This window comes from Pinus tabuliformis, chromosome 7 (assembly GCF_031772625.1).
Source record: "Pinus tabuliformis cultivar Carrire ecotype Pingquan chromosome 7, CPIR1, whole genome shotgun sequence".
NCBI lineage: Eukaryota > Viridiplantae > Streptophyta > Pinopsida > Pinales > Pinaceae > Pinus > Pinus tabuliformis.
Genome location: NC_142293.1, coordinates 1,148,132,668 through 1,148,152,482, shown reverse-complemented (window position 1 = coordinate 1,148,152,482; position 19,815 = coordinate 1,148,132,668). Strand labels below are relative to the sequence as shown.

The window sequence follows — 19,815 nt, the reverse complement described above, 5'->3', positions numbered from 1 at the left end:
TTCCTACAGTGTCCATTAAAAGACTAAAATGCCACACTACGTGAATACATCATAAATCCATATGAAATGGAAATTTATGGTTGGGATCAAAAGGTCCCTTGAGGTGTAGATCAAGGGCAAAGGTTAGAAGTACATTAAGGTGACTATCAAGGGCCAAGATTAAAAGGACACTTAAGTCAACATCCACAGCGAAGATTAAAAGATACTCAAGAGAAGTGTTGAAATTCCTTAGGCCCTAGATCTGGTCTATGGCTAACCAAGCACATGAACACGCTAGGAACCCCAACACAATACTTTGCACAGCGTAAATCTGCAGCAGTGAAATCAATAAAGTAAACAAAAATCATCTCAAACTGAACCCGTGTGAGTTTCTAAAGCATTCTCACTTTTCTGAATTAATTCCCTTTAATTAATCGATTTCCCTAAGTTAGGCATTTTTTTAATTATCGATCAATTAATATAATTGAGCTTCCTCTAGGTGTTTTCTCTCAAAACTTTTTCTAGGTTCTGGAGATCTTGTGTTTCTTAGCCTCTCTAACCAAAAGTCGATACTAGAACACCTGTCTGATTCTACAAAAACTAACACTCCCTCTTAGCGAAGAAGATGTTCTCTCCCATAACATCTTCCCTCACGTTGTTGATGTCTAACAACAGTGACTACCTGCCACTACCCAACAAGCCACTACGTGTACTCTGATTCATCTGCCACTTTGTAGTTGAACCACCTTGCATTTGCACTATTGCTAACACTGCACTGTACCACCTATATTGTTGCCAATTCTGCTCTATGCTGCCACTGATCTCATGTTGTTGTTGTTGCAATTACTGCAACTGAGAACAAAACTCTGTCACTGCCACTGAAAGGGATTCTCCACTATACCCATTTGTTCTCTAACATAGACGAACTTAGCTCTCCCTAGAGCTCTCGTGAGTATATCTGCAACCTGCTCTTCTATGGGAACATGTTGTATCTGGATTGCTCCGTGCTACACACAATCTCTGATGAAGTGATATTGAATGTCTATGTGTTTTGACCTATCATGAAACAATGGATTTTCAAAGACCCTGATGCAACTTTGATTATCATAGTAGATATTGGTCGCCTCCAACCTCTAACTGAACAACTTCACTAACATCTTTTGAAGCCATATAGCTTCGCACATGGTTGTGCTAGCTGCCATATACTCTACTTCTGTAGAGCTCAGTGCTACTATCTTCTACTTCCTGTTGCACCAAGAAATAACCCCTGATCCAACGTTGAAGCAGCACCTTGATGTGCTCTTCCTGTCCACTGAACTGCCTGCCCAATCTGCATTTGTGAAACCACATAACCTGATACCATCACCTCAAGTATATCTCAATCCATACTCAATCGTGCAGCACAAATATCTCAGAATGTTCCTCGTTGTTGTCTAATGCACTCTCTTCAGTCCCACCATAAACTAACTGAGAGTGTTGACCGCGAAGCAGATATCTAGCCTGGTATTGACCAGATACATGAGGGAACCAATAAGTTGTCTATACAAGGTCAAGTCAATGTCCTCGTCTCTGATGCATCGATCTTCCTCTAGTTTGTAATGATAGGCGTAGACATGGGTCTACAATCCTGCATCCTGAATCTCTTCAAATCTCTGTAGCATATCTTCCTTGACCAAGGAAGATCTCCCCGCCCTTCTGCCACACTTCCAAGCCTAGGAAGTAATGCATCAGCCCAAATCCTTCATATCAAACTTTGCTGCCAGATTCCTCTTGCAATCCTCTATGAGCCCTAATGACCCTGTCAAGAAGAGATCATCCACATACAACACTAGGATGAGTGGCTCATCCTCTATGTCACTCTTGATGAATCCCATATGCTGCAAGTAGTTGTCAATCCGACCATACCATGCCATGGGAGCATGTTTGAGCCCGAATAAAGATTTCTTCAGTCTGCACACATGCGTGCCCTCTCATGTGTCTCGAAGCCCTATAGTTGTTCTATATATACCTCCTCCTCTATCACCCCGTTCAAGAAAGTTGTCTTGATGTCAATCTGGTGAATCTACTATCCCATTTTCACGCTGCTAGAAATATAACTGACAAGATAGAAGTGTATTTGGCAACTAGGGTGAAGGTCTCCTCATAGTCTATCCCCTCCTTTTGCACATACCCCTTTGCCACGAACCTAGCCTTGTACTTCTCCACGTTGTCATTTGTAGCTTACTTGATCTTATAGATCCATCGAGAGCCCACAATTGACCTGCCCTCAAGTTTCGGCACTACCTCCCAAACATCATTTGTCATGATGGAGCTATACTCTTCCAACATGGCATTTATCCACACCCGATATTGTGCAGCCTCCTAATAGTTGGAAGGTTCAATAACATGTGCCACCAATGCTTGGTTCCTATCTAGTTGTCTGCGTTCTCTCATGTTCGTCCTAGGAGCTCCAACGAACTCCTTTGCATCTCTTAATGTCTGATGAACTTCCATCTCTTAATGTCTGACGAACTTCCCTGTAGGTACGACCACTAGTGGTGGGAGGATCGACTAGGTCCTCATCTTGTCTCTATTGCTCCCTCTACTGCAAACTCATTGGATCCCTTGCACATGAGGAGGTGTTGGTCCTGGTAACAATACTACATCCCTGTGACTATCCTTGCAGTGCTCCCTACGGTTGCCCCTATGGTTGCCCCTGCTATTGGACCAATGGAGCTTCTGCTGGCTCACTCTGATCCCCTGCAGGCATCTCACGAGATTTCTTGAAGGCTTTGTCCTCCATAAACTTTATGTCTCGTCTCACGATAATCTTCCTACTGCTAGGAATGTAGATCATGTATGCCTTAGAGGTTTCGTTATACCCAATGACGTATCCCTTCTCTGCAGTCTAATCCAACTTGGTGTGCTTCTCATCTGGCACATGGCAATAAGTTATGCTACCAAATATCCTGAAGTGGCTGACTTCTAGCTTCTTCCCTGAGAAGACTTCTTCTGGTGTTATCTTCCCCAATGCTCTATGAGGAACCCAATTATGTATATACATAGTCGTGTTACATGCTTCTGCCCACAGAAACTTGGCCAAGTCCTGATCATATAACATCGCCTTCGCAGCCCCAACTATAGAATTCTCCACTACCGCATTTTGCTAAGGATTGTATGGAGTTGTCCACTCTCTTCCGATGCCTTCCTTTGCACAGAAACCCGTGAAGTCACTATCTGTGTACTCATATTTGTTATCCAAGCAAAGCACCTTGATCTTCTTCCCTATCGCATTCTCCACTAGAGTCTTAATCTCCTTGAAGCGACTGAAGACCTCATCCTTGGTCTTCATGTAGATCCAGGTTTTCCTGGAATGGTCATCGATAAAAGTGACGAAGTACTCGTGCCCTCCAAGAGATCTAGTGGACATAGGGCCACAAATGTCTAAGTGTATATGTTGTAACACACCATCCAATTTGTTGTCACTTCTTAGGAACGTTGCCTTAGCATACTTCCCAAGTATGCACCCTTTGCACACATCATCATGTTTCGTGCCTAATTTTGGAACAACTGTTATTGTCTCTCTGAGCATTCTAAGTGCTCCACAATCCCTTCCTCCTATGCCATAACTCATTCAAGTCTCTCCCACTATTACTTCCATTGCTATCTAGTGCCAATGGAGATTCGAACGGCAACCTATACAATCTGTTGCTTTGTACCCCAATTTGTCTCACATTCTTCCAGTTCTGGTGTTTGATGAACACCTTCTTCCCTACAAAGTGGACATCATATCCCTTATCCTGTAACTAGGATATTGAAATTACGTTCATACCTAGTCCTGGCACATGCAATACATCTGTAACACTAGTGCTTGCTCCTAACTCCCTTTGAATGTCAATGGTACCTCTCCCAACTAGAGTACATTTAGTCTTGTTTCCCATTGTTATCTAGAAATCCATCTCCTCCTCATTGTAGCTGGAGAAGTATTCTCTAACTCTTGTCATGTGAGCAGACGCTCCAATGTCTATATACCAAACTCCCTGTGAAGCTAAGCTAGATAAGCAAGTTATTTGAGCAAACTCATCCTCCAATCTAGAAGACAAATCTACAGCCAACTGAATATCAAATCTGTCTGCAGCTTGTTACCCACCATTTTGCGGGTGATATCCCTAGGAGAATTTTTTTTCTCCATGATGGTCCTCAGTCGCCATCCAGCAGCTCCTCGCAACCACCAACTAGCTCGATGTGCCATTTCTCTGCCACCTGAAGCAGCCATGTGATCCCTCACCCATCTGTCATGATCGTATGTTTGAAAGTGGGCCTCCCAAACCTAAAGGCATGCCTTGTTATTTGGTAGTTGGGCATGGATTAATGGGGGGATTCGGCAGAAAGAGTGGTCTAGGTCTGTGCTCTTGTCCCCTAGGTCTCTTTTAAGATGTTAACCTTGCACCCTAGCTCTCGTGGGATCTCTTTTACTGACCTATTGGTTTTAGGGATGGTACTACATGGGAAACCCTAATTTTGGTTGCGTGGTCTTGCTCCCCGATTCACATATATTACTCCCCTTCCACTCATTACACCACCAATCATATCTCCTCCCACCTGGGTCCACATTCCTCCACTGGGTCCACATAGGGTCAAGCACCCCCTCCCCTTGCCCCACATCTTAGGTCGGGCCTGGAAAGATGTGAGGCCTGGAATGATGTTCGAAGGTTGATGCAACTAAAAGAAAAGGAAAAAACATAATTGGCAACATTCAACAGGAAATTGTACCACAAAATGCAAAAAATGGTCGGGACAAAAGCATTTAGCACGTGGGCAAAAGCCGTGACATGAGCTCTACCCCATTCCATGGCCATCACCCTGGTTCCTACATGGCCCTTGATGAGCCTCCTTTATCATTCAAGAACATATGATTGTCCCAACCCCCGGTGGGCGATGAACTATCCCACTTTATAAGGGGGTATCCACTGCTATACTTTACGCATCATGCTCTCATTACCTAGAGCCCAAAGCAGTTAACCAAAGAAAATCATAAAAAGGAAAAAGGCATATGAAGAAGGGTGGAAAAATCAAGGTCGGGATAACTCATCCACCACGATTTCTCCCTCCTACACATTATTTACCCAAGTGTGGGCTTCCCTTTTATTAGCTACCTTTGTACCATGGCATGTGATCCAGGTTGACCCCTTTCATTCCCTACTCCATCCCATCATTATGCCACATTCCAACACCATTTGAAAGATGTACCACGGACATACCACCCCCTTTAGAGGTAGAAACCACTTAATAGGATGCTTGACCCTATTTGGAGTTGGGAGACATTAGCACATGCCAAAGCTCACCATGGAAAGGCATGCCATTATGAAGTGCTCACTAGTTATCCATGGTTTATAAACTCTTTTACTTTATTTCTTTAATTACTTGGTGTGATGGAAGGCACGGGGACACATTGGATCTTATGCAAGATTGCAGGTGGTTTAAATTTGGGTTTGGTATCCCTATATGGGGTCCTAACCCCAGAGAGCTACATTGGCACATGTAGCGTGTGTGTAGAGAGTCATGGGCTTCCACAACAATAGACAACACTCCATGAATCCCCACAGCCATTCAGAGATTGCTTGTGGTTCACTTATTGGACGAGGAAGATGCACCTGATCCTTCATGCCCAGTTTGCCCCAGAGTTGCACCATACACTTAGCAGATGACCCAAGACTTGCACGATGATGTGGCATCACCTACACCATCATCCTAGCCCTTACAGGCGATCTACAAGCCTCTTCGATTTGTTTGGAGACCCATGAGGACAATTATGTGCCCCCACATGTCATTTGGAAAACCATAGGTTATTACAAGGGGCCAACCCCTTGTCCACTGCTTTTGGAGGTTCAACTACACATTATGGCACATATGGACTCCACTAGGGCTCCTCCAAGGCCCAAAGACATGCATTATTCATTATTCGACCTCTTGAGAGGCTTATTATTTTGTTTATGAGCTAGTTTGGTGGGCTTGTCACCAAAAGATAGTTATTTTCACTTTATTGTAGGGGTTAATGTAGGCCTAATTAACTAATTCAAACTCATTAGAAGTGTATAAATACAACTTATGTGAATTCGTTTTAGCATCATCGCTTGGATTGGATCATATCTTTTTGTGAGATTTTCACTATCTTTTGAGGATGAGACTTTTTGGATGAATGGATGAATTTCAATGTTTGGTTATTCTTCTTTGTCTTGGAGCTTCTATGATTGGCATATCTTGGTGATAGATATATTCTTCTTACATGTAAGTACTATGTTAATGCTATTTTGATTCTTTATTGTGCTGCATTCATGACATTGGGATTTTCGCTATTCTAAGGTTAATTTGTTGCTTTTCTTGCAACGAAATTATGGAAATTAAATCTCTAAATAGTGTTGTATCATGATTGGGCCATGTTTGAATGAATGAATGTGCCTAGAGACATCCTTATCCTGACAAGTCACTAAATATTGTTGAACAAAGTATAAATGACCTTGAAGTTACTTCCATTAAGCCCTAATGCCCAACATAGTTGTCTTTCAGGCCTCCTTGACAAGTGGAAATCAATCCAAACTCTAAATCTTCCATGACTCCATCTCTCCCAAAGGACAGAGCACTGGTCCTCCTTGGTGATCACTTTAAATCTTATTTCTTTCACCTTCCCCTCTTTTTCTAGGCCTAGTGTACATAGGTCACCTAGGGCATCAATTATCTCACAATCTAGCCATCCAGATACCTTGATTTTTGGTCCACAACTGCGTTGGTGTGTCCTCAAGAAGCCTTCCAAATTTCATGAGATTCCGACGGTGGGCTCTTGAGATATCGCTAGCCCTAGATCGAAGACCAATTTTTGTCTTTGTTAGGCTAGAAACCTCACTAGGATCCTTGCATTGCCTTTCATTGAAAATTCATTCCTTGATCCCTTTCCCCTCCCTAATTAGGTCAAGTATATCATTGGTTGCTAAATCCTATCCTCTTGACCTAACCTCAGGTCCACTTGGTCCTGTGTGGTCCCATGCACTATCAAGGTTAATTCTTCAAAGATCACCTGGAACCCAAGTTTCCTCAAGAATTTTAGGGCTTAGGGATATCCTTTATAAGAAACATACTCAAAACCTAACCCTTGAAATTCTCCCCAAGCCCTTCCTAGAGAACCTTCCATCTTGTCTTCCAAGACAAGCAAGCCACAATCTTGAGCCTCTCTTGTGAATAGGCTTCTAGGATCACCCTTCATCCTATCTTTGATCTATTTATCTTTGTGATCCTTATCATACCGGGCTATGTTGCTAGGAAACAGATACGCCATTTTTTGAAACAGGGGATGTCTGTTTGTCGAGGGTATATCATAATTTATATACATAATATATAAATATTATATTTATAAATTATAATATATATGAATTTGTATATTTTTCAACTTTAAACAAGAAAAATAAAATATCTATGATTTAAACCTTAAAGATTTAAACATGCACATCATTGAACATTCAACATTCACATTGAAATTTCAAAATTTCTAGTTTGATATCAAGTGCAAATTGGAATTTACATATTAATACGGATCATGATATATGTCCATTGTCATACTACATTCAAAATTTGCCTCAAGGCATCTCAATACATGAATTAGGAAATTTTAAAATACTAAAATAAAAATAGCTAATAGTGAACAATGGCTTCCTCAAGCCATGTCATCGGCATCACTTAGATCTTCAGTTAGCATGCTCTCCAGGAAGGAATCGCTCTCATCTTGAGGCTCCTGCTCATCCATAGCAACTAGAGGTAGCTCAATAAGGCCATCTGGTTGTATCTCCTTGTCCACACACGTAGCATCATTTGTGTATTGGTCCCATCTCTTGAAAGGACCCTACTTGTACCCAGGGTCTTTTCGAGATATGAGACGAAATGTGTTATGGATGTACACTAAAGTTCTTTGCCTTCTTTGAGCCCAACCTATCTCAATTTACTGAATGGATAAAGGCATTAGTACTCCAATTCCTCTCGCAAAATGAAGAACTAGCTACCTAGAATATTAGGGGAAGCCCATTAAATTAATCAAAAATTTAAAAATAAAAACTAAAATGAACCCCAAAGAACCCAATTTTGGGTTCCACGTACCCATCATTAGGGTTCGTTGTACCTGACAAAACAAAAGAACCCAAATCTTTTTAATTGGGAACCTGGTTCTTCATAGAAGAACCCGGTGCTTATGGGTTCTTCTCAGAAGCACTCTTACCCGAATCCAGTACTTGGGGACGAGAACCAGAGACAGGTTCGAGAACCCAACCCCCAAGTTCGCGAACCTATGCAAAATAGATATCGGGTCTCCTCCTATCAGTGGAAGTCTGTAAAGAGTAGGGAGCTCTAGCTAAGGTGACAGTGGGCTATTGCTCCATTGTTGCCCTGGACCTAACATTTGTCCCTTTAGGACTCCCTCCGAGGACCCCTGCTAGTTTGAGCAGTAACACAGCCCCACTGGAAAATTCTGAGAAATTTATTGAAGATATTCTAGGACTGATTTCGTGTGCCTTTTCTCTTCCTTGCCCAGCATTGATTTGCTACTGCAAAATCAATGCTGCCAAATCAGTGCACCCAAATCTGCTCACCGGAACTACTTCCCGGCAACACCACTACCTGCTAGAACTACTACTGGGCTATTCGAATTTTTCTTGCACCGGCAACAGTAAATTGAATTTCTTCCCAACAATTCGAACTGTCTAGCTGGCCCTCTACACAGATTTGGGAGAAATTCGCTTAGAGGGACAACTGCGAAATTCTCTTCCTCTTGCTACTGAGCTCCTGATCTTATTAAAATAGCTCTGATACCATGTGAAAATTCCTTGAAATGTAGCAACTGGAATTTATTCTTCTAACTGATTAATTATGCAGTTTATTTTGTTACGGCAAAATAACGAATAAATCACATTACAATTTCTTCACAATAAAAATACTATGGAAAATAAACTGAGAAATAGATGCACACACACAATAAAATTGACACTGTTATTTTTGGACAAAAGTCCCCAGAAAAACTCAATGTGGGAAAACCGGTGCAACAAATGAGGGTATTATTATTATTCTACAGCAGCAAAAATTTTGAGTACAAATCTGGATGCCAAACTGGCAATCCTCTCTAAAGAAATCATTGGCAAAATTACCAAGGGAATTTCCCCTTCTCCACAAACAATCTTGGCCTGATCTGGCCCCATAATCAGCGCCCAAACTGCCTCTGCGTCAACCTCAGCGCAAGTTGAAACTCGCACTGCCCAGAATAGTTGCAATCTGCCATTTTTTACTATCTTTGCCACTGAGAAAGATTCGTTGGCCCTCTGGGAGAATTTTCCCCGACACTCAGCTACTGAATCGATCTATCCTCTGGCTAAATCGAACTGCCTCCTCAAGGCTCTACGCAGCCTCCTGTGGAATAACTTCGACCTCCTCTGGTTGACTCTTCCGACACTGGAAACCTCCACCGGAATCTCTACTGCTACTGTTGCATCCCTTCTAGCTCGAACTTCTCTCCCTTGCTCAATCTGCCATGGAACTTACTTTACTAGTGTGTCTATCTCTAACCCCATCATCTTGCTCTTATAATCTCTCGTTGGCGAATCAACGACCATTATTAGATCTCCATCAACGGCTAAGATCATCTCAAATTCAATCCGTGAGAGTTTCTAGAGCATTCTCACTTTTCTCAATTAATTTCCTTTAATTAATTGATTTCCCTAAGTTATGCATTTTTTAATTATTGATCAATTAATTTAATGGAGTTGTCTCTAGGTGTTTTCTCCCGAAACTTTTTCTGGGTTCTGGAGACCTTGTGTTTCTAGCCTCTCTGACCAAAATCGAGACTAGAACACCTGTCTGATGCTACAAAAACTAATACAGATCACTAGTATAGCTAGTATACATAGTATACAAATATATTAGGGCTTGAGGTCAGATCCCTTTTGACCTTCAAACTACCCAAAACAACAAGAACAAAATACATGACTTACTTGTTGATGTAACCAGCCCTTTCAATCCTTATTGCCCTTGATGTCCCTGGTTGCCTTTGCACAGTGATCTAGCTCCTTTCAGATCTTTGTCATACAAAATTGCTCCCAATGTGTTTAGTCCATTAAATACACCACATAACCAGCTCCAAATCCACAGCTACCCATAATGAATTTGCCCTACAATCTACTGCATACTCAGCCATATCCTTGTTGCCCAAATTTCTTTTTCTGAACAGACTTCAAGATGCAACTCAACAACCCTCTCTCCTTAGAACAACCACCCAATCTCACCTTTGCTAGCCTTGCTTGAATCTGAGGTACCTTTACTAGCTCCTATAGACCCTGAGGCTTTTCGGCCCTCTGAAACTAGGTATGCAGCCTCCTCAGAAACCCTCTCCTCCTGCGGCCAAGCAACAGAAACCTCTTCTTCCTGCAGTCACCTCCAAAAGAATTCAGCTGACCTTCACAACGGCTTTGCTTACATTAATTCCTCCTTGGCGTTGCGTGTGTATTAGCTAAGGGTTAGAGGTTACCAACACATCCTTCTCAATGGCCATACAATAGAGATTTTCAGCCTTCTATTTCAGCAGGCAAAGATATCATAGAACCCTCAACTAGGGACAGACTTCGGCCTCCTTCCTCTTATATAGAAACTCTTTGTCGAACACAAAATTCGACCTCTTAACTTATCCTCTTCTAGTTGCGGCTCTCCTCTAGGCTTGATGTTCCTCTTGATATGAGTTGCTATAGATGTAACTCTGTTCTCACTCATGAATACCCTTTAACTTGCCCTCGGCCCTCTTCTTCTAATTCACAATGGCCGAGGCATTTGGCCTCCTTCAAACACTATAGCAGCATAGACAAATCTCCTTCATTGACCTTGATCAGGCCCTAAAACAAGCTCGGCCTGATCTCCGAGCCTCCAAAAACCTCACTCTCTTGCTACTTGTCCTCCATTAGCAGAACTTGACCCTCCACTAGGGCACTCCTTGCACAAGAGAAGCCACATCTCTCTTGTACGCAATGAGCCTCTCCTTTGGCTTTATTTATATTTTTCTCTTAGGTCATTTAGGAAACCTCTAGATCTTTAGGGTTTTATCCTTTCAACCCATTAGAATAAATAATTAGTTTCTTTAGGTCATAAACCCACTACTTTGGGACCAAAACCCCAATTTTGGGTAAATTGCCCAATCAACTACTTTTGGTAGGTATCCTTCTCTTGGAAATACCTTTTGAGCTACTCAAAATTCTAACAAGAAGATCAAGGGCCCTGTTTTAGTGTCCTCCTAGTTAACGAGGTCAAAGTTGATCACTACCAACAATCTATCTATAGCTAAGTGAAAGTATTTTGCTCCACATTGCTGTTTTGGTTGAGAAGAGGATTTTTCAACATTGTAGAGAGATTTTAAGCGGAGAATGAATTTTTCCATGTATTTACAAGTTCCAGATATTTTTCCTCTCTACCTTGTTTATTTTCAATAATGAGGAAGACAAAAAAAGAATTGAAATTATTTTTCCCTACTTTTGCTTTTTTAGATAAAGGAGGTTTTTGTAAAAATATAGTATCTCTCAAGTAAATCTTCAAGATTTCTGGGCTGGAATTTTATACCTCTCAAGTAAATCTTACTTTTAAGCACAGCTTTTCTTTGAAAATTTTGATCCCCTTTATAAACCAGCTTTTACCCCATTTTGGGTTGATTTTTGTCTTAAGAAAGCCCTAACTGCTAACACCATATTTTAAACTACAAACTAATTGGGCCAGTTTCGTATTCGAGTGACATAGGGTTGATTCCAACTGCTACCACTATAACCTCTAGCACATACGCCCCTTCCGCAGACACAGGTTAATCAGAGGGATTTGAACCTTGGATCTCATAGTTAAAAATTAAAATAGTACTTTATAACACAGCTATCAACAATTGAGCTGCCCCCCCAGGGGCTAACTATGAAAGGTTTTTTAAATTTATTTAAAAAACATTCTAGCTTAAATATTTTAATTTTAAACATATACCCCAGATCCCCAAGAAACATCTTTAAATTTAATTTTGCTAAAAATTATTCGTAAAAGGAGGATTTAATATTTATTAAATATTCTTTTAACCTACTATCTAAGGTTAAAATAATGTGTTAACAAGTTGGAGACCTATGTAGTTAATGCTATGGCCCTCCCTGTTAACCCACAGATTTGCCTGTGCAACTGGAGTGTTCATATCCAGATAGATTCCATCATGCTGGTTCCATCTACAAGTACATCCAAGATTTCACAATGATCAGAGCTTGCCACAGAATTAGTTTTGTCAGATATTGTGGAACTGCTATTTTTAGCAGTTCTATTTTCTAGGAGCCAGAGTTTTGGGGGCCACATGTCAAATATTTCTACATATACTTGGTCCTCCTGAAAGCACAATGTTGATGAGCTTGTTCCAAACTTCACAGCTACATACAAGTATTTTCATGACACTGCTATTTGTAGCAGTTACATTTTCATGGCTTGCTTGTTGATTCTGAGCATATGTTCGAGTTTCTTAAAGAAAACACAAACCTAATGAGACTGTTTTCCATGACATGCAAGACACTGCTATTTTGAGCAGTGTTTATTCTTAGATGTGATATATTTGGCAATGGCCTCATAGTAGTTTCCTTCATTTTCTGCCATTCCTATTTTTTAATTTTGGCATTTCTATATTTAGCAATTCTATTTATAGCAAGTACAGGATGTGATGTCATGGTTCCAGAGTGCATTGGTAGAGCGGTTTCTAGGTTTCAATGGGTAAAGTATAGTGAGTCAATTACAATATTGACCAGATGGATAAGTTCTCCCAATGTAACATGCAGCAACTAGTTGGAGGGTTTCCATTGTAAGAGGTTCTAAATTTGATTTGTGATGAAACCCTAACTTGCCTGCCTAGGTTTGTTTGTCATTATTGTTGATTTTGACTTTCCAAAGATCCTAATTTGCATTGCCATCTTTGTCAAGTCCTAGGCCTTATTCTTGCATGTGAGGTGAGTTTGAAGCTTTAACTCATCTTGTTAATTGTCAAGCCAAAATAATAATTTGCTTGGTCGTCCACACTTGGCATCCTTGCTAACTTTACAAAGCAAAAAGCCTTAGATAAAGTAGTTGTTGTTGAATTTACTAAGCAGAAGACCTAAGTCATTCTCCGCTTTATAATTAGCATGTGCTGAGTTTATCTAGCCTTAATTCTAATCCAATTCCTTTCACCTTAATTTTGCATGAGACATTTCTGGAAACTATATTCTCTAAAGGGAATGTGCGCCAAAAGGGTTGTTTATGGACCTTCAGTTTTTCTAATCAAAAAAATGCCAATGAAAATGCGAAATAAGCCGTGCATTTTTTTTGGGGGGGTGGGGTTAACATCAACCTTCACTTATATGAATGGTGAACAAAGAGAAGTTGAGGGGAAGAACAAAGATGTGGGATGTGTTTGTCAATGATTTAGGTATGAGATGTAGGAAAATGAGATGTATTTCATGGCTCATCACTTACAAGATTCATCTGTGAATCTAAATCTACCATGTTTCACATCTTTCATTGGAATTCTATCTGTGGTATATCATGTTTCAATATCATGATTTCATCATATCTATGTAATACATTTTAAGGACATTAAATGAGAAAACTACAAGACATACGACTCCAGAGTTTATGTGAAGCGAACAAAGTTCCTTCTTAAGATTAATTACTCCAAAAAACTTGGAATATCAAATTATCCATTAAAGATATAAATATTACATTAAATATGTGAATAAGAATAAGAATGATGATGAATTACAATGAGAACAAGAGGCTTGCTTATATACCACTCAAGTGTCTCTTCATGAAGAGTCATGTCTTATTAGACATGCCTCTTCAACCTAATTACTACTTAACTAATAATTAATTATGATTATTATCATTTACATTATATTTAAATTATTTATATATTTTATTCGTTACATTATGGTTCTAGTATAAATTCTATATGTATGATCTATAGTATATTCATATGTGTTTTATCATTTAATGTGATCGTATTTTCAAAATGTTGAAAAATGTTACATCTTTATGCCTATATTGTATTTTCGCATCCTTTTAATATGCATGTTTGTAGGTATCATGCACACATAAGCGGATCAAAGCCTGCCCCCATGTCCTTCAATTTTAAAAGCCCCAAAGATTTAGCACAATTGATTGAACCATCCACCAAAGGCAAGTTGTCGACTGGGGGGGGGGGAGCCCCTTGGGGTTACCAAACACTATTATGATTGGTGGTTTGGCCCCCCTCCATCTAGATTTTCTAGGTAAGAAGGGGGGATGCCACGAAGTTTTCCTCGGAAAAAAAATCCAAGTTCAAATCCAATCAAGCCCCTTGGGGTTACCAAACACTATTATGATTGGTGGTTGAGCCCCCCTCCATCTGGATGTTCTAGGTAAGAGGGGAGGATCCCATGAAGTTTCCTCGGAAAATATATATATATATATATATTTTCATATCCTGTGTGCCCTATTTTGGAGGGGGTCTACATACCCATGTCAAACACTTGAATCCTTGTGCTCCCATGTGCACAAGGAATTGACTCAATATCTTTCAAGATGAAATTATCTTCAGTCCAATAATCAATCATGAGATGGTTAATTAAACAAATGAAATTGTGACAGGACCCCTGCAAGCTTTATATGACAATTGGAGAGCTGGGAAAATGATACTACCAATAGAATAGATTGTCAAAGCTGGTTAATTATGTTTATCTTATACACAGCAAATAAAAATTCAATAAAATGTCCCTTGAACAGCCACATTATTGTTCATTAACTTACATAAGAATACAAACAAAATATATAAGAACCAGTAATCAAATGCTACAGGAAGCCTTCTACCAGACTCTTGAAGAAGTAGATATAACTCAATATTCTAATTGTATTGCCTAGCATACCTCTTATGATCCTCTTGTTCCTTAGATAGTGTGACCTCAAGTTCTGAATTTTTTTCTGCCAGCTTATTTGCTTCGTGTGTTTTGTTCCCAAGAGAAATCTGAATGGATATGAAAGAACCATAAGGTCCATAAACTGTTAAAATTTCACTGCTAAATCTAAAAGGAAATCAAAACCCACAGCTGATGCAGGACTCAATTGAAAATGAAATTTCATCATAAGCAATGAAAGCAATTGCATCTCCACTTGGTGCATAAAGAAAAAGTAAGTGAATATTCAATTTGTATTTCAGTTAACCACTAAAATGATTACTGGTTAAAATGGATGTAGGGAACAAATTAATTATAACTATTTCAAAGAAATAATGTAAAACTATTCATAGTGTGGATCATGATAAAGAGAATAAGATTATTCAAACTCTTTACAAACATTAAATTTCAGTACATGGTAAGTGGACCTGCAACTTAAAACCCTAGAAAGCAATAAACTTGAAAACTCACAAAATTGATGGTATATATGCTAGATCTACAAATACAGACTAACTGAAAATACTAACAGCAAACAGTGGAATCTGCAGCACTCAAAAACACATCTCCATTTCTCTTATTAACTCAGAAAAAAAGACGATACAACTGCAATACAACAACTCACTCAAAATTGAATTTATGAACACCTTACCCTTGCCCTTTTTCTATAGAATAAGAAGGCAGAGAAGCTACAAAAATAATGCATCCCAGTGGGTGCCCAGATTAGAAAAGCAAACCCTAAGACTGCCTAGGGATTGGCACCCAGTTTTTCATGGACACTGCCTAAGAATAGAACACAGAACCCTAATATACCTAGAGCAATGTGCCTCCTACCTAGGATAGTGTGCCCAACATAACTGGAGGTCGAAACCTGCTCATGCACCCTAACTTTAGAATGAGAGATTACTAACAATGAAAGAACCACATTTCTAAATCACAAAATCAAACTCCAAAATAAGCTAAGTAAAAACCCTAAACTAGGAATGTTAATTCTAGAACAGCAGCTAATGCTGAAGACATACTAAGACTAGCACACACATTGTAGGCATGCATGCACACCCTCTTAATCTCTTTTACATAACTGCAATGCAACACTGAAGACAAGCTAGTGTTGTGCCCTCATCCACACTGCTGCTACCAAGCAGTGTGCATCCAACTGCCAAGGATGTTGCACAGCCTCGAGGCAAGGAATATGCAATCACTGCAAGCCATGCTAGAGAAAACTAACCAAGCAATTGAGGTAAAAACTAGCACTCCCTCTTTGCAAACAAAGTGTTCTCCACCAACCCCAACATATCCTCCAGTGTCTCAAACTTCCCCTTTACTTGGGCTTTGTCAAATTATCCACAACTTTGCAATCCAAAGGAATATATTCAAGAACCATTGCTACGTTCTCAACATGCTCACAAAAATTGGCCTCCTCCATAGGAATCTGAAGCCTGAGGATTCCATGGAACAAAATTGGAAGTTCCATCATCACACTCTTTTAGACCAAAAGTCACCTTACACATCCTAAAAAGTTTCAACTGCACAAAACATCAGCAAAATTAGTAGACAAAACCCTTTCTAGGGCACAAATGTTTTTCCAAAGCAGAATAGGGTTTCACATTCAATGACCTTAACTAGGTCAAGTACCATTCCTAGGTAAACTTCAGCTGAATTACAAACTCCCTCTTACATGAGTTCTCTTGAGTCTCAACCATAACAAGCTCTAATCCCACGCAGCGCTTTCATGCACTCGGGCACTTAATGCAAAACTGAAATTTCACCACCTTCCTAGAAAGTTTCCCAGATCTCAGCCCTATAATTTTTACCTTTAAGACACTTGTAGATTATAGTATAAAACAACAGCAACAATATCAAAATAATTCACTTCAAACAACCCCAAAATTCTCAGCAATTCAAGGAGAAAAAATACCAAAGAGATAAGTCTTGGCCAATTCTAGAACAACTTGTTGGCCAATAATCAGATCTGAAATGCACTTTTACAGTGGTATAACAGCAGTAAAATCAGCACCGTATATCTTTTCTTAAATGTCAAATCACTTTTCAATTTTCTCTTTTACTTATGTCCAATCAGCAAGAAGGCATAAATGGCTGTAAATAAAAAAGCATTAAAAACATACATAACTGAAATTCAAATTTGAAAATGACACAAGATGTGGACAGCTGGAAACTTCATATATAAGCTCAAGATGAAGTACAAGTACATACCATAGCCTTCTCTCAAGGCTAGTACAAAAACTCCAACTATCCAAAATCCTTACCTAGGGTAACTCATTAAAACCTAGCTCAATCAAGAACACCTAACTTCAGGAATATCTCCAATGCAATATGTCTTCTCTTCTTCTCCACAAATTCTCCCCAAGGGTTTTCTCTCCAAACCCTAATCTCTAATCTCCAAGGGGTCTAATCTCCAAGGGATAATCCCTTACCCTAAAACTCCAAGATGCTTTGAGAAACTCCAAGAAGATAAAGAAACCCTAGCACCACAAGAGAGAGAGAATACAACTACATGTGAAGACTTGAGAGAGAGAGAGAGAGAGAGAGAGGAAGTGCACATTATGTTCTCTTAGTCACATCTCATCAAAAGAGTGAATACAAGTGAGTGAATGAAAAATTTGATCATCATCTCTCCTTCCTCAATTTATATGAGAGGTCAGGGAGGCCAACGACATTATGTGGGCCTAAGCCCTTACAAACAACCTATATGAGCCCTTGTAGGCCACACAAGTGAGACATCCACTCTAGAGTACAAATGTTATGTCCAAATAATGATGACATGCACAATAATGACTCCAAAGTGATATAGCTACACAAGGCAATTTCACACCACTCCATCACGAGCCTCAATGTATTCCAGCTATCCTCCAAAGCAATGTACTATACTAGATTAGCTACCCCCTACAAGAACATTATCAAAGACCAATGAGTCACCAAGCCATCTCCAATCCTTCAAACAGGAAACCAAGCTACCACATACCAACTAGGCCTTGAAGCCCCCCTCCATGATGCACAACACTCCACATTCCCCGTAGGGCACTCTCTAAACAAGTGGCTCCTCCATGAGGCCTCAATGAAAGGAATCCACTAGTCTACCAAGAGATCTCAAAGGCCATAAGGAAGAACATCGAGCTTGCTATCAACTAGGGTCAAGCACCCACTAAGTAACCTATTTCAACTATGCATATGCATCACGAACCATCTCTCATGCTATGATCCATCTTGGACCATACAAGGGCTAAACATACACCATGTAACTCAAATCTAATGAAGCACCCCCAAACATGGTGTCAATACTTCAGGAGTAACTGTTAATTTTAGGTATGTTCTATGCTTAGCGCAATTTACTTCAATTTTTCCATATTAGCCCAATGACAATATTCAGATTAGCAATCACATCAGCATGATAGTAAAGTGCATATAGAACATAAACATAAATCGCATAAAACAAGCCAAGACAAGAGGACACAAGATGTGGCACCAGCCAGGGACAAACCCCAATGTGGGGAAACCCTTGATCAATTCTTCTTATATTCTTCAATAGTTCAGCAGAGAGAGAGATAGTACATATACATCAGAAGTCAACACTTTGACTTGACAAGATAAGAGCAGAGATCTTCACCATGAAGATGACATAATGAGGTTGCAGATCTGATGACAAGGACTGCAGATCTGAACTCAGGTGAAGGCATACTACTTCAACTGATTCTCCAAGGTGATTCCATCACCATGTTGTACCCAACACCATGCTACATCCATCATGTTGCATCAACCATGTTGCATCCATCATGCTCCATCCATCATCATGCTGCATCTTTGCTAGCTGAATAATCCTTAACTCATGGCAATAGCTTTGTCCATCTCATATTACCGCAGCATCATATAGTCATCAAAATTAGCCTTAGATCTCAGCACCATTATACACGACAACTCCTTAGATAAGCTAATGATCTGAGCCCTAAATACCCAGAAGAGACCCTTGACTGTGGTGTTATTGCCTGTGGCCTAACACACAGTTTTCCTATAGCAGCATAAACATTATTCTTGATCTCCCAATGATATCCCAACAAGTTTGATCCACTGCTTCTTTTAACTCAGCCTCCTTACAAGAAGGAACCATCCTCACATAGTTGCAAGAGGGAGGCTCAAACAGTCCCTTAACTTATTCCAGTTGCATGTTGTATGATGGCTACTTTGCTGCGGCTAGGTGACAACAAATAGAAGCCCTTCTAAACTGCGCATTTAGCATCCTTATTACAGTGTATAGGTTCATTGTTGATCAACTCTCCTTTGCTGCGAATAGGGCTTCATCATAACTGCGGATTAGGGCATCATCAAACAGCATATTAGTAGGTTGTGTTAGGGCTCCTTTGATGGCGTGTAAGTGTCACCCTTAATTGCGGATTAGATCACCCTTCAGGACTGCGGCTAGGGCAGCTTATATAGACTCCTCTTTCACTGTGTCTAGGGCTAGTTAAGGCCTCCTCTTCCCAGCGTATAAGGATCTTCTTCTTGCTGCATAGAACCCTCATTTTACTGCGGATTATGACATCTCCTTGCTGCGTAGACAGGTCTCCTTTTGCTGCATATAAAAGCTCCCTTTTACATAGGAGTCTCCTTTAGAACAGCATATAGATTAGACCAGCGTTTAGGCCTTTCCTTGCCACAATATGGAAGCCTCCTTCACTGTGTCTTAGAGTACTCTCCCTAACTGTAATTTAGGGCAGCATAGGCACTCCTAGAAGACCCTTTCTCCTCCACATCTAGGGCTTCTCCCTTACTGTAATTTAGGGCTCTCCATGGCAGCGTATAAGAAGCTATGTATTGGACTCCTTCATGACAACGTTAAGGGTTCTTCCATGGTTGTGTTAAG

General features: G+C 40.1%; 1 protein-coding gene across 4 annotated transcripts in view; it reads right to left on the bottom strand.

Annotated features, from left to right (window-relative positions):
- The window catches only part of LOC149251556 (zinc finger CCCH domain-containing protein 13-like), a 104,383-nt gene that overhangs the window by 35,617 nt on the left and 48,951 nt on the right, over nt 1-19,815 (bottom strand). For all 4 annotated transcript variants that reach the window (XM_089459505.1, XM_089459503.1, XM_089459506.1 and 1 more), the window contains one exon: nt 14,916-15,013. In XM_089459505.1, coding sequence (XP_089315631.1) covers nt 14,916-15,013 — 98 coding nt within the window. The remainder of the gene's footprint in view (nt 1-14,915; nt 15,014-19,815) is intronic.